The sequence below is a fragment of the Orycteropus afer genome, unplaced genomic scaffold, assembly GCF_000298275.1.
Source record: "Orycteropus afer afer isolate SDZICR_OR568_19922 unplaced genomic scaffold, OryAfe1.0 scaffold00089, whole genome shotgun sequence".
Classification (NCBI taxonomy): domain Eukaryota; kingdom Metazoa; phylum Chordata; class Mammalia; order Tubulidentata; family Orycteropodidae; genus Orycteropus; species Orycteropus afer.
This window is the reverse complement of record NW_006921676.1, coordinates 192,495-208,206: the sequence shown is the minus strand read 5'-3', so window position 1 is coordinate 208,206 and position 15,712 is coordinate 192,495. Positions and strand designations below refer to the sequence as shown.

The following is a 15,712-nucleotide window of genomic DNA, read 5'->3' as shown; positions in this document are numbered from 1 at the left end:
GGGAGCTCTGGTAGTGTAGTGCCTAAGGCACTTGACTGCTAACCAGAAGGCTGGTGGTTCAAACCCACCAGCCACTCCTCAGAAGGAAGGTTGGGGAATCTGCTTCTGTAGTGATATCACCTTGGAAACCCAAGGAGGGGTCGCTATGAGTCAGGTCCTACCTGATGGCACGTAACAACAACAACAAGAAGTGCTAAAAGGAAGTGCAAGATGTAGTTGATTAGGAGGGATTTATAATCTGCATGATTCAAACGAAGTGTAGGAGAAAGATTCTCATGAGGGGATGGAGAATCCTGGATTCTAACCAACTTTGGCCATGATTTGGCTATGGGACCCACCCCTTTCTGTCTGGTTCCTAATCTTCTCATCAAAAACATGAGGGTTTTCAACTGTGTGATCTTCTAACTCTCATTTAAATTTTTTTTTATTCTAAGTTTATGATTCTTTTCCCCATCACTGCTTTTATTCTCCTTTTAGAGGAATGGTTTCAAAGCAAATTAACCATAAATATTTACAGTTTGATCTTACATGACTATGGTATATTTAGGGGAGTATGTGTGTGTAAATGCGTAATATGTGATTAGAACAAATTTCTTTTATACACAGACCATTTGGAATGTTAAATTGTCTAGGATATATGGATAGTAACTTCTCTATCATCTTTGTCTTCTAGGACTCAGACCAAAGATATTTTTAAATTGTTTAAATTAAACTATTAGTTCCTTTTCAGAGTATTGTTTATAAGAACACAGCAGAGCTTTGAAGAGAGATATCCAGAAATACTTTCTGTGACTGTAATTTACAAAGAATATAATGAAATTGTTCTTTCAGTTAAAATAAAAAGAACTTTACAATTTATAAAAGAAGATAGGTAAATTTTGCCTAGTTGAAAACTCTGAAAGCATTACTTATATGCTCAGTCCATATTATATCTAGAAAGGAATTTGTTGCATGCCTGTTATCTAAATTTTTAGATAGGTCCTGGAATATGAACTAAAGTCATGTGGTGTGGGTGTTCTCTGATAAAAATGTATTTGCTATTTAAACAGGTTGGTTCATTTCACAATATCTTTCCTTAGCATTAGTCAGCACTTCACATAAATACTAGATTCTTTTCCATGTGTTTATTGATTTACATGCTTACTTTAGAAGGTGGAAAGATAGAAGAATACTAATTGGGATTGCCTTGTTTCTGAGTGGAGTAGTTAGTTTTCTGCATTGTATGAATTAGTGCCACAGGAAACCACCCCTCCCACAACATATACATTCCTGATGTGTTGGCTCATACTTGGAGTTCTTCTGTTTTTTTTAACTTAAGGCTCTGATCTTTGCATAACTTATTTAAATGGAGTAAAATACTTTCCCACGACAAATTTTAATGAAAAGGAGGAGAAATAGAACAGAACATGATTATGTGTGCTGACTAGCTTAGCAATCTTGACAATTGTACCAGGAACCCTCTTTTTAAGAATCATATAAAATGATTTTTCCCAGAATTGTCATTGAAGTTTTTCTTAAAGTGCACGAGCTGCTGCATGTTTTATTTCTCCCCACTCAACTAGTTTAAGACTTCTTTTGCTCACCAAGTAGTCCATCTGAAATACTAATTTTTTCCGTTCTTAATCTTTTCTTGGCCTTTCTCTTTGGTCTTGAGACCTTCTCCAGCTTAATTCCAGCACAACTCACTTGCTTACATTCTTCATTTATCCTCTGCACCTCATAACCTAACATGAGTTGGGCCATCTGGTGTCTCAGTGCTTGACCATTATTGATGAAAACCTCTTCTCCTTTCACATTCTCCCTTAGTGCTCACTTCTCATCCTCTTTACCTTCCTTGTTCCTTTTCTCTTATGTTGAAGTTCTACTCTTATTTTACTTATCTTTCTTTCATGACCTTAGGCTCTGAGAGGCCAGACTACTGTAAGTTAATGATGAAGTTAAATCAAGTATTCATTGTGTTTTAGTGTAAGTGGAGAGCTCTGGTGGCATAGTGCCTAAGGCATTTGACTGCCAACCAGAAGGCTAGCGGTTCAAACCCACCAGCCACTCCTCAGAAGGAAGATTGGGCAATATACTTCCATAGAGACACCACCTCAGAAACCTGAGGAGTGGTTGCTATGAGTCACAATTGACTCAATGGCAGTGAGTTAGTTAGTGTAATTGAGTATATTATCATGTGTTTGGTGTCTATGCGAGTAATCACATAACTTAATTTTAAATTTCGTACCCAGGATTTGATTACTCCTTGATGAAGTATTACCGTAGTGACATAGCATCTATTTCAGATTGCATGGAAAAGCTCAGGATTGGAAGAAGAGTGTAATTATTTTAAGTAACCTTGTTATGAGAGTTGAATGGCTAAAATGTAGTAAGAAACTCCAGGATTGACTAGTTCATTGCTCTCAGATCTCTGTGCGGAATGTCAGGGTGGTTCCTGACATCTTCTTCTGGTAGTCTTTGTCAAATTCTTCATTCTGGGCAACAGTAAAATGGTTCTTCCAGTCTCCAGGCATCCCTGAAAGAAGGCAAAGTGTTAGTGATTGCCACAGGAGTTCAGGAAGCAGCATGCACCCTCAAAACCCTCACAAGAATGGGAAAAACAGGAAGCTTGCCTCTCAGAAATTGTGCAGAGGTGTTGTTGAGGAGATAAATAATAGAGCATGAAAATCTAAGAAGATCACAGAGTCCAATTTAGTGCTGTAGAATATAAGTCTCACCCACCTTTCCTCATAAAAGGAGAGATAGAGTGGTCCATGATGCTTGTAGGCAATGTGGTATAGTTGGCCATTGGGTTTTGCTTCATTATATCAAAGGAGGTATGATAGATAATTTTATTCAGAATTTCTTCTGGTATTTCTTTCTCCAGGAACTTTAATATCTTCTGAATTTCCCTCCTAGGGTCCTGTAGGCAGAACAGTTAAATAAAACAAATAATTAGATCTGAGAAGGAAGGTTGGGCAGTTTATTTCTGTAGTGATACTGCCTCAGAAACCCAAGAAGGGGTCACTATGAGTTGGATCCAACTCAATGGCAGTGAGTGAGGCATGACATTTTACCTTTCAGACATGCAATGTTTGGGGAAGGATAAGTTAAAAGATAAATTCAAATGAATTCAACACATATTTCCCCCATGTCTACTATGTGCAAAGTACTGTTCCAGATCCTGCAGAAACACAAAAAATAAGGGCAGTCTCTGCCTTCAAGAAACATTGCAGTAGGGTAATTGAATATAAACAAAACTTCCTGTAATACCTAGCCAGCAGGACATGCTGTCCACATGCAGAAGTGTCATGAGATTTGAGGGAAAGAAGGAATATCAGGCTGGAAGAAATAGGAAAGGTTGTATGAAGGAAGGAAAATGTAGGTGGTGAAGCAAAGAATACTTCTAGTATTTGGGCTGTAAGTGGTGGCAAAAGAGCTGATGATTTTTAACAGAAGGTAAGTAAAGAAGAATGAATAAAAGATATATCAAACTAACCCAAATATTTGAACCCTTGTTTCTTGTTCTTTTCTGAAACTCTCACAATGGTCACATGATCAAAGAGATGCAGAATGGGAAGCAGCTGTAGCTTTTGATTAGATTTTAGAGAATATCTTAGCCATGGAGTAGCAGGTAGTTTTGTAATATTAGAACCTTTACCTATGGTACCATGAAAGTGATTTTGTGATGCTGCTCCACTCACAATGACTTGAAGTAGAGAAATCAGTCCGCTGTTCCAATAGGTAGGGCTAATTAGTCCTGTTAAAGTTTATATGGGTTAGACTCCTGTTTATGCTGTGGGTTTAGACTATGGTAAGGGGAAAACACACATAGGCACTTCTCATGCATTATCTGATAAATTCTCATGAGACACTTATACTCATTTTGTGGTTGAAGAAACGGCTCATAACTGTCAGGGTCCAACAGGTCAGTTTGATTGTAAACCATGTACTTGACACTGAAGGGTTTAGGTGTAAGAATTTTCTGGTAATTGTACACTGCAGTAATGAAAATTAGAAGATTAAAAATAAGAATAAAACTGAAGTTGGAAAGAGCATCACAGAGAAAAGATTCACACTAAAGGCTCTTCAGCAGGAAAGTCCAGGATGTTGCATCAGAGGATGTGGGAATATTTGATAGAGACCAAATTTTTCCTCACCTCCTTCATATCCTCATAGAAGAGGTAGAGAATGCGATGGTTGTCTTTTGCATCCCACCATCCCTTTACATGGTCATACCAGGAGCCCCACAGCACTGAAGGAAAGGGAAAGAGAGAGTAATCAATACCAATTTTACACTTATAAAAAAACATGCATATCTCAAAATATTGAAGGATGAGGACATTTAGTAAATATAGCCAGAAGACAAAGACCATAGTTGGAATTCTTATTTTTAGAAGACAGGTGGTTTTAATGTTTAGGGTAGATGATAAGAAGTTGTTCGAGATTCATTGGTTTATACTTCCACTCTTGAACTTGCTTCTGCATGAGTGATTGGTGGAAAGGGCTTCATAATCTTTAGTTTCTTTGTATTACTGCGTGGTGCAATAAATATTGTTTCCTAATAGGATGGTTACTAGATATTTGGACACCTTGACTTTCTGTGACCATAAATAGGAGAAAGAGAGGAACACTGGGTATCTTTTGTTGGCCCTGCTAAATCCACTTTTCTCCTTATCTGCCTTGCTGTGTACCCTTTAAAGTTGATCTGTATGGACTATGTAAATGGAGTTTCTTATGTTAAGGCTTATAATTAGGTTCTGCCAGTAAGAGGCATTGGAAGGAGTTTGTAAGTGGGAGGAAAGTAAGGACATTGTGTTTATCCCTCTCCTTCCCTTGCTCCTGTTGGCTCACTATGGTAGACTGCTTCCCTAAAAGTTCAGCTCTAGTTAAGAGGTTCTTTCTTGTCTCCAGGTGGCCATGTTTCCCTGCTATTGCTAGCCTCAGAGTATTGCACTACTCCTATTGGTTTCCTTAAACTCTGCCTTTGTAAAGCATCTGTTTATGAAACTCTTTTCAAATGACCCAGGTTAGGTGTGCCATCTATTTCTTCCAAGAATCTTGATAGATTGAATTAATCTTTCAATAAAAAATCTTCCTGTCTGATGTCAGTAGATAAATGAGTAGGGAAATGTGAACTACTAGTTTCCTTTCGTTTACCTTTTCCAGCTTTGAATGTCTCAATATATTCCTCCCAGGTACCAGGGTCAGGCACCATTTTATTCATTCTTGAGAAATGGTAGTAGGACACTAGACAGTCCTTGGTATTTCTAGCCACATAGATAATCTGAAATCAACCAGCAAGTGTAGTGAGAATACAGAGAAAACAAAATATAAAAATATAATTAACACAGAGGATAATGTTATTAAAAAAAATTCTTAGTAGAATCTTAGAGTATCCCATCTGAAAAATTGGATGTGCATTTTCTATGATCAAGGTGACCATATATTCCAGTTTTCCCAGGGAAAGTTCCAATTTGTATCTGTGGTATTAGCATGATTATAAAGAGCACCCACTTTCTCTCTTAAAAGTAGCCTGGTTTGGATGATAAAAGTAATAGTCACCGTAAGTATAATATTCCTGGAGGTTAAGGAGGTTACTCATGGTATTTTTCAATATGTGGAAGGAAGGCGATCCTTGATTTTCACTTAGTAAGAAATCTAACTAGATGATAGAATGGGAAGAGCTAGAGCAGTTGCAGTTACCTGTCTATTCTAATTTCAACAGTGTTTTAGTCACCTAGAGACACTCTAACAGAAAATACTACAAATAGGTGGCTTGAACAAACAGGAGTTTATTCTCTTACAGTTTTGGAGGCCGGAAGTCCAATTCTAGGTGCCAGCTTTAGGGGCTGGTGAAAGCCCCTTGACCTTAGGCTTCAGCTCTGCCTCTTGCTACTGGCCCACTGAAGCTAGAAGTTTCTCTCAACACAGGCAGCTACTGGCTGAGACTGACAAACCAAAGGTCAATAAATAAAAAAGGCACAGCCCCAATATTATCAAACAACACGGCAGACCACTAATTCAAGTCCATTAACAGTCCCAACATCAGCAGACAACATGACAGGTCATTGAGATGAAGACCTGGCCAAATGCAGGGTCCAGATGTGCCAAAAGCTTTAGATTCTGTTCTCAAAGCTGCTTTTTATATACTGGAAGCAGATCACACCCCTAAGGCAGCTACTCAGCTGGTCCAGTATGGAGCTGATAACCAGTATTATCCTGGGAAATAACTACATCCAGCTGCCCAGCCACTCAACACCAGGTCCAGCCAAGCTGACACATAACCCTAACTACCACAAACAGGATGAATTCTTGACTTGTAGATTAATTTTGGCATAGTGCCTAAGGCATTTGACTGCTAACTGGAAGGCCGGCAGTTCAAACCCACCAGCCACTCCTCGGAAGGAAGATTGGGCAATCTGCTTCCATAGTGATACTGCCTCAGAAACCCAAGGAGGGGTCGCTATGAGTTGGATCTGACTCAACAGCAGTGAGTTTGGTTTTTGGTTTTAAGGAGATTGGAGGACTCCTGAAGCAGTATCATTACACCTTCGGAGCTCTTTTCATGAAATGTCATCTCATAGGAAAGGCAGTCTGCTGGAGGAGAGCTGACCTTATGACTTCTTGTCTTCCTATCCCCCTTCCCCAAACTCACCACACTGGCTCAGGTCCCAGCCTATGCTGCTGTGCATTCTCATCAGGTTTGGGGAAGGGGAGCACTTCAGTGGTTTTCTCAAATACTTCTGCCCTGTATTTTACTGATTCAACAAAACGTCTGGGTCTAACACAACAAAACACCCAGTCATCCTTTTTTGTTAGCAAATTATCCCATTATCCCATACTCTTGCATTCTTAACTTCATTGTCTCCAGTATCCTCTTATATGAATATAGTTTTTGTATGATTCTATTTCTGTTTGTCTCTTTTCCTGCTATAAAAGATGGACAGCAATTGTTTGTCTTTCTATCTAATATTTATGAAAGCACTGAGGAATCCAAAAAAATATGGTACAACTGCAATGTATTATTATTATTATATAACATATCTCTTAATGTTTTTGTTGCTTACTGCTTTTTTTTTTTTTTTTGCAAATCAAGGCTTGAGTAATTGGAAACATGGGAAGCTTTGGGCTAGATGAGGATTACATTAAAAAATACTTGTAGTACAGAGTTAGGATACCTAGATTTGACCTAATGTGAAAAATTTAATTTTTTTGAGAGTCTATTCATTCAATTTAAAAGGATTGATTTCACAAAAATTGGGTATTCTATGATGATTAACTTTGCATAACTATAATGTCTTCTTACACAGAGTGTACAAAATTTGGAAATAGTATTAGTTCTTGAGTAGCAGAATTTACATGGTGAGCTTCAGAGTGAATGAAATTATCCATCTGTGGGAATAAAGAAAGTAGTCTTCACAATGAAACTCTAGTCAAGGTGTGCTAGGTATAATCTCAGGTAGGCCAAATCAGGAATGGGAAGCTTTTTGATAAGTAGAAACCTATTCAATTATATTATACCTTGTTTAGAGATAGGAGATAGGCAAGATGAGGAGGTGGTGAGTCACGAAACCCCAGCAAAAAGGGAGTCAAACAATCACTGGGTGTCTTGGCCTTTATCGTTTCTTTGGTAAGGATTCAGTCTAGCAAGTGAGACAGTCTACAGTTACCTTATTTGAGACATAATTCTTAACATCAACTTATTCTCTCAGGAACCTTCAGATAATGGGCTTCCAAAGTAGCTTGCCTATAGGAAGATGTGCTGTTTCAGCTGACATAAAAATTTGATTCTGCTGGGCAGCTATCAATACATTTTTATTATAAATTCATAAGTTAATATTCTGGTTTATCATTAATATTTAATTGATTCCAAGAATTACTGATGACTTAAAGCAGATATAAAAAAGAAACTCTAATGTAGTCAATGTATACTATATTCATAAGATGGGTTCCAAATTTGGAAGTGTCAAAATATAAAAAATTATGTTTTAGGATGGAAGAAATAGAGGTTTAATAGTACCTGTGAGCCTGTTTCATGAGATATGCTCTAAGAGTGGATCAATATTGTATATACTAACAAAAATCAGATTTCTGATACTGAAAAGAAAAAGACCAAATTCCAGACCTGTAGTAAAAATATCACGGTGGGCATAATCTCATCTGGGCAGCCAGATGGTGGCCATGAAAGTAGGACTTTCAGATCTCTGGCTGTTGAGGAGAGTAATTGGTGGATGGCCTCTGCTTCTGCACTCTGAATCTACCACCACATCTCTTTCAAGGTCATATTCCTCAAGGGCTGCTCTTAGCTAATGAGTGAATGTAGCAGGGATATGCAGGACTATGCCCATGAGAATCAGGACTCCTGGGCCTACTTGATGGCATATAACAACAACAACAACTGATCATTGACTTTGGCTCCAGGGCTCTCCAGCAGCTTGGGTGAACCTTTCTCAGCACTGGGGTTTAGTCTGAGTATCTGCTTATCCATACCTTTTTCTTTGCCAATCTCAGTCACTGGGAGCTCTGGTGGCATAGTGCCAGGTTTAAACCCACCAGCCACTCCTCAGAAGGAAGATGGGGCAATCTACTTCCATAGAGATACTGCCTTGGAAACCCAAGGAGGGGTCGTTATGAGTCAGGACAGACAGAGTTGTTGGTTTTTTTTTTTTTTTTTTTTTTTGGTATCTCAGTCACTGGGGTTAGACCTGCATCATTCCACTATCTACGTTATCTCCCTTTATTTTTTCCCTCACAGACTTTTCCCTAAAAAATTTCTTTCACATCTAACATTGCATTGGCATCTGCTTCTTAAAAGACCCAAACTTAGTTTCCAGTCTTTCTCAGGAGATATCTACTTTGTTTTATAGCTTACAGTCTTTGAATATGACTCAACTGACAGTCAATCAGAATGATTTTATCTTGAAACTTTGTATTTTGTATCCAGAAATAATGTTTTGAAGGAAAGACAGATCTAGAATGGAGTGTTTGGGAATTGGATTAATGCTACCACCTGCCCGTATTGCTACTGATTAGTCTTCTTTCCAGATTTCTTCTTTTTACCACTTAGGTCATATTGATCAAAACTGGATTTGAAAAACTGGCTTTTCTTACCTTTGAGTTTTCTTTCCAGAAGGAAGGCGGTAGCATCTGAATAGGCAGATGAGTCTTCAGAGTTCTGGGAGAAGGCATTTTATTAGCCATATCCAGACCTAAGAATCAAAATCACACCACTCAGCTGCATTTTTTTTTTTTTTTTATCAGCTACATGGATTCAGTATAATTGTCTGGCCAAACATCTGGTATCAGACTGACCAAAAAAAAGCAGCTTTTTGACCAAAATAATAGGTTTTAGTGTCTGTGTTTTTGTCCTGATGACTTTACTGTCAATCTGGTAAGGAAAGCACTGAGATAGTGCAAAACTACTGAGGCAACATTACTTGGCTTATTGGTTGGAGGCTACTGTGAGCTTGTGTTGGTAGAGAAAGATGCTTTTGGAAGTTTGAGCCTGGTGAGCACTATGATTCCAACAGGCCCCTGGATATTTTATCCTTTGGGTTTTCTATTCCTGCAATAAAAAAAAAAGTGAGGGAAGGAAGCTGAAGAAGAGATGTCATCTCTCTTTAAGGGAAAGAGGTTTTGGGGCTACCTCTACAGGTCCAGCAGCTCTGTGTAAAGAGCTTTAATCTTTCTTTCAAGGTCAAGGACAACAATAACTATCAGTCATGTACCAGCATGTACTAGGATATATCTTCAGAAGAAGATATTTAACCCAATAGTGGTCAAATCATTTCCCAACATTGGAAATTGGTTGGTTGTGGGTGTGGAGTACATAGAGGAAAAATTTAAGGGACTTTGTTAAGGAAGACTTAGATAAACACAGACAACATCATTACTGGATTTAGAAAGCCCAACACTAAATGCTAAAATGCTTATTATAAGATGGGATTTGATCATATACAACACCAACTATACAGAATGCTTACAGATAAAATCTAGGTGTTAGTCTTAGAGAAGCATAGTTTCTGAGGGGCCATCAGATATATAGAGAAGTGGAGCTACACTTGGAGATGTGGCAGTGAAGATAAAGAAGGAGATAAAAAGAAATACAATGAAAGATAATGTGGAAATAAAACAGTGCATAACAATTCCTTCTCCTCCTCCAATCCTAAACACCATTCGTAAACAGAACTGCACGGAAGAGGGGAGGGCTGACATAAGAGGGCACTTCCGAACTGGGAACTCTGTCCTTGAATACAAATAATAACAATAAAAAGATCTCATGATATAAACTAAAACTATTATTAAAACTATTAAAAAATCAGAAAAAGGGAAATCAAAGCATTTAACCTGATGAATATTATTCTTACCTCACAAAAAATGTACAAAGCTGAAGAAAATTGTAACACATAATAAACTGAATTAACTATCAGTTTATCATATTACATCAAGTATCATTGAAGATACAAAAAAAATATCTTAAATCATAAAAAGGAAAACATAACAGAAATGATCAAAAATAAGAAAGAAATGAAAACATGATTTGAATGTATTTAAGAAAGATGTAAAAGAAAAAACAAAATAATATATGAAGACTGAAATGTAAAGTGTACAAGAGAAACTAGATTTAAATGAAAATTTAGTAAGGAACAATGAACATAAGCAAGAGAATAACAAAGAGAATGACAATGAGATAAATGAATGGTAAAAAAAAAGGTCAGAGAGAAAGTGGTTAATATAAAATGAAGGGAAAAGAGGTCCAACACTGGTATAAATGGAGTCCCTGAGAAAAGTCACAAAACAATAGAATAGATCTAATATTTAAACCTATAATGTGGCGTGAAAAATTCTGGAAATAAAATACCTGAATTTATATTTTAAGCATGGTATATCACAGAAAATTGACCTGTGATGATCAACTCTGTAACATATCCTAGTAAAATTATTAGACTTTAAAGATAAACAGAAAAAATCCTCAGGGCCTCCAAGCACAAAGATGAACTAACTCACAAAGTGAAGAGAATTCAACGGGTGTTAGAATTCTCAAGTAATAGAATACAAAGCAAAGAAAAAAGAGGAGAATTATTATTGAGAAAACTAAAGAAAGAAAGTATGAACTAAAAATCTGCCTAGGCAAGCTCTACTTCAAGTAACAAGGCTATAGAAAAATAAGTTTAAATGTGCAAGAACTCAGTATATGTGTGAATGCAGTACACATGTGCCCTCCTGATGAATGCAGTAGGATGATTTTCATTCAACCAAGAGGTGACTGGGGAAATGTATCAAATGGACTGATGTTGAGAATTTCACATATTTATTTAATAGCAGAATGAAAATTAAGAAAGTTGATGTTGTGGGTAGAAGAAACAATGTAAATATTATAGGTTCTAACAAAATAGAAAGAATGCAACTTTAAAATTTGAGATTAAAGAAAGGGGGAAGTAGAATAAGGTCACTGGCAGTTTTATAAGTAATAGAGGGAGTCAAAGGATTCCTTTAAAACCTGGGAGATCAGATAATAATAGTTTATGTAAGAAAAAAGAGAATTAATGCCACTATAAAAGACAACCACTAGGAAAGAACACAAGCATATATACTTTCTTAAACACTAAATGAATGAATAAATAAATAAATAGAAAAGAGGATACACTAAATAAGGAGAAATATAATAAATATTACCTACTATACACAGGAACTTCAACACATGATAATATGACATAATTGTGGCCAAACACTTATCATGTCAGAAATATCAATAAATTGAATGAGCTCAATTTACCTGCTAAAAGTTTTCAAATTAGCTCATAAAGCAACACCCAACTAGATGTAGCATATAATAACACACTTAAAACATAGTGATTGCAGAAGGGTAAATTTGAAACATGATGTGTTTTCATTTCCTAGGGCTGCCATAAGAAATCACCAAAAGCTTAGTGATCGAAAGCAGCAGAAATTAATTCTCTCATAGTTTTGCAATTCAGAGTCTGAAATCAACGTGTTGCTTTAGCCATGCTTCCTTGGACATTTCTAGAGGAGAATCCTTTCTTATCTCTTCTAGCTTCTGATAGATCTCGTTATTTATTTAGTTTTTTTTTGCCTGTGGCAACATAATTCCAACATCTTTCTTTGTTTCACATGATCTCTTCGCTCTATCTCTGTGTCTAAATCACTTGCTTTCTCTTTAAAAGATACCAGTTTCAAGATTTAGAGCCAACTCTAAACCAGGATAAACATCTCAAACTCCTTAACTAATTACATCTGTGAACACTCTCTTTCCAAATGAGATCACATTCTGAGGTTCCAGGTGGACAGAAGTTTTGAAGGAACACTATTCAACCCCCTCTAGATGGATAGAAATTTCACAGGCAAATGGAAATTTTAAGATAGTAGGAATTGTGATGCTATCATGTAAAGTAGTATTGAACTCCCAAAGTAACATATGAGACAAAGGAAGAACTTTATAAAGGCAAAAGCCACGTTATACCAATGAAAATAAAATAATCATGAAATCTATGTATCAAATAGCAGATTAACTACTTAGATAAAATAGAAACTACATAGTTGGTACAAGGAGAAATAGAAATATTAATAATAGCTTATTTTAACATAATCCTTTCAGAACAAGTCAGGTCAAGTGCATACAAAAAGATATAAAAGATTTAGATAACATAAACAATATGGTAGATATCTTGGGTAACAGACAATATACTTTCTCAATTGCACATAGAGAATTCACAAAAATCTCTCATACATTAGGATACCAGTAGGTTTTATAAAGTTAAGTGCCATAAATGCAATATTACAACAAACATTCTCTAATATTGTAATAAAATGCAATAAAACTAGATATTACACACAAAACTGAAAATCTAATTAAAAAAATTGTTTTCACCAGGAAATTTAAAATGTCTATTAAAAATCTCTGGGGTAAATTTCTAGAAATTTTGAAAAATGGAAATGAAAACATTGCATATTAAAAATGCATTTAAAACTGTGAACAGAGGAAAATTTATAACCCTAATCTCTGGTAGCATAGTGCCTAAGGCACTTGTCTGCTAACCAGAAGGCTGGTGGTTCAAATCCACCAGCCACTCCTCGGAAGGAAGATGGGGCAATCTACTTCCGTGGTGATACTGCCTGGGAAACCCGAGGAGGGGTCTCTATGAGTCGGGTCTGACTCCATGGCACACAACAACAACAACAACAACAACAAGCATTAAATGAAAGAATGAGAGAAAATAAATTCCCAACTTGAAAATATTTAATAAAGCCTGACATCTACTCATGATAAAAACTCCAAGCAAACTCTCAACTTGATAAAAGGACGCCTACAACTGACATCCAACTTAATGGTGAAAAGCTGAATGCTTTCCTCAGAAGATCTGGAACAAGACAAGGATGTCTACTCTTATGATTTTAATTGAACATTGTGCTGGAAATTCTAGCCAGTGCAATAAGGTAAGAAGAAAGTAAGTGTTATCCAGATTAGAAAGGAAAAAGTAAAATTGTCTTTATTCATGGAAGACATGATTGTCTCTGTAGGAAATCTGATAGAAGCTACAAAAAGCTACCAGAACTAATAAGGCAGGTTGTGGGACACAAGGTAAACATATAAAAATCAATTGTATTTTTATATGCTAGAAAAAATAATTAGAAAGTAAAATATAAAGATGGTTATAGTAGCATAAAAGCAAAAATAGTTATAATTAAATTTAACAAAAAATATATGAAAACTACAAAACATTACTGAAAGAAATTAAACATTTAAATAGTTGGAAAGAAACTGCGTTCATAGATCTGAAAACTCATTGTCTTTATTTTTAGAAACTCTATTCATAAACCCATCAATTTAATCTTAATAAAAATATCAGAGGTTTTTTTTTTTTTTTTGATTTTGGTAGAAACTGACAAACTGATTCTAAAAGTTATATGGAAATACAAAGGGCCTAGAAGTTAAAACAACTTTAAAAAAGAGCAAATTTGTAGGAATTTGTTGTTGTTGTTATATGCAGTCGAGTCGACCCCGACTCATAGCGACCCCTCCACCCCTCCCTCCTTGAGTTTCCGAGGCAGTATCACTACAGAAGTAGGATTGCCCAACCTTCCTTCTGAGGAGTGGCTGGTGAGTGCTACCTAAATTCAAAAGTTATAAAACCATAGCAATCCAAACAGTAGAGTATTGGCATAAAGATGGGAGTATGGTTGAAAGGAAGAGAATAGAGAGTCCAGAAATACATCCATGCATATACAGTTAATTCATTTTTGACAAACTGCCAAAGCAATTCAGTGGGAGAAAAGACAATTTAAAAAAAAAAAATAAATTGTGTTAGATTATTTCGTTCAATCAATAACATGTTGTGTGCTATTGAGTTGATTCCAACTCATAGTGACCCTTTACAACAAAGTTGAACTGCCCCATAGTGTTCCCTAGGCTGTAATCTTTAAAGGAGATGATCACTGTGGGGCTGTTGGTGGGTTACAACTGTAGACATTTTGATTCCTAATACTTATTAGGTATTATTAGTTTACAAATGTAGAAACATTAAACTTGGAGAGATTTAATAACTTGCTTAAGGTAACCCAAGAAGCCCTGGTGGGCAGTGGTTAAGAACTTGGCTGCTAACCAAAACATCAGTGGTTCAAACCAGCCACTCAGCAGGAGAAAGGCATGGCAATCTGCTTCCATGAAGATTTTACATCTCTGGAAACCCTACGGGCAGTTCTACTCTGTCCTGCAAGGTTACTATAAGTTGGAAATGATTTGATGGCAATGTATTTATTTATTTTTTTTCAAGAACACCCAGATAAGAATCCGTACTAGCATTTGAACCTGGACTGTTCGATTCTAAAGCCTTTTTCACCTTGGGGTTATCTTCTCTTGTAAAAGCTTCTATTTGTTACTGTTTAATTTATAAAAACATGTCATTTGTTTCCAACTTGATTTCAGACTTTTCAAGGGTGCTGGTATATCTAACATTTCTTAGTAATTTTGATATGAAGCCTAATATTTTATTATTATAAAGATACTATATGTAATTTAGCTTGCTTTTCTGGTAGATAGGTTTTAGATAAATTATATTTGAAGACAATTCTCCATGAGAGGCTAGCATAATAGCACAGGAATATGGTTCTTAATTGCTCTATGCTATAGATCTTCCATCCTCCATTCACTGTGTTATATATTCATGGTTTCTTTCAACCACTCAGTCAGCTGTAGGAAATGTGCTGTCTGATGCTACAGCATCATGTCTATTAGGAAAGGAATTTGAATCTTTTTTACCAGGAGAAATAGTATTTTGACCTGAACCTCCATCAAACTCCCGCCCATTCCCTTTGAAAATATTTTCAAGAAAGCTGATTGTAGAAATGATTTTTCTCTTAGATGCAAACTGACTCAACTTGGTGGTTTTAACCTCATGGGTCTTAGCTGGGAAAACTCACCTGAGTTGAGGGGTGGAGGTAGAGTCCACTCAATGAAAGGATGCCGGTCGAAGGTGTTGGCCCGCTGGCACTTCTGCACATCCCCATCATTTTGGATCATGTCCACAATCTCCTGTGTCCAGGTTGTGCCTAGAAGCATTAAGTTATTCTTTTCTTTTTTTAAATTGTGATTTGGGTGAAGATTTACAGAGCAAATTCACTTTCTATACAGCGGTTTACATATACTTTGTCTCATGACATTGACCAGTTTACCACAATGCAACAGCTCCCCTCCCACTTCCTCCCCATAGTT

General features: G+C 36.4%; 1 protein-coding gene across 1 annotated transcript in view; it reads right to left on the bottom strand.

Moving 5' to 3' along the window:
• Window positions 1-2,402: 2,402 nt before the first annotated feature.
• The window catches only part of LOC103198238 (sulfotransferase 1C1), an 18,490-nt gene continuing 5,180 nt past the window's right edge, over window positions 2,403-15,712 (bottom strand). Inside the window, exons 2-7 of the mRNA XM_007942359.1 lie at window positions 15,421-15,549; window positions 9,094-9,191; window positions 5,140-5,266; window positions 4,140-4,234; window positions 2,722-2,902; window positions 2,403-2,515 (exon numbers count right to left, since the gene is read on the bottom strand). Of these exons, the coding sequence (XP_007940550.1) occupies window positions 2,403-2,515; window positions 2,722-2,902; window positions 4,140-4,234; window positions 5,140-5,266; window positions 9,094-9,191; window positions 15,421-15,549 (743 nt within the window). The remainder of the gene's footprint in view (window positions 2,516-2,721; window positions 2,903-4,139; window positions 4,235-5,139; window positions 5,267-9,093; window positions 9,192-15,420; window positions 15,550-15,712) is intronic.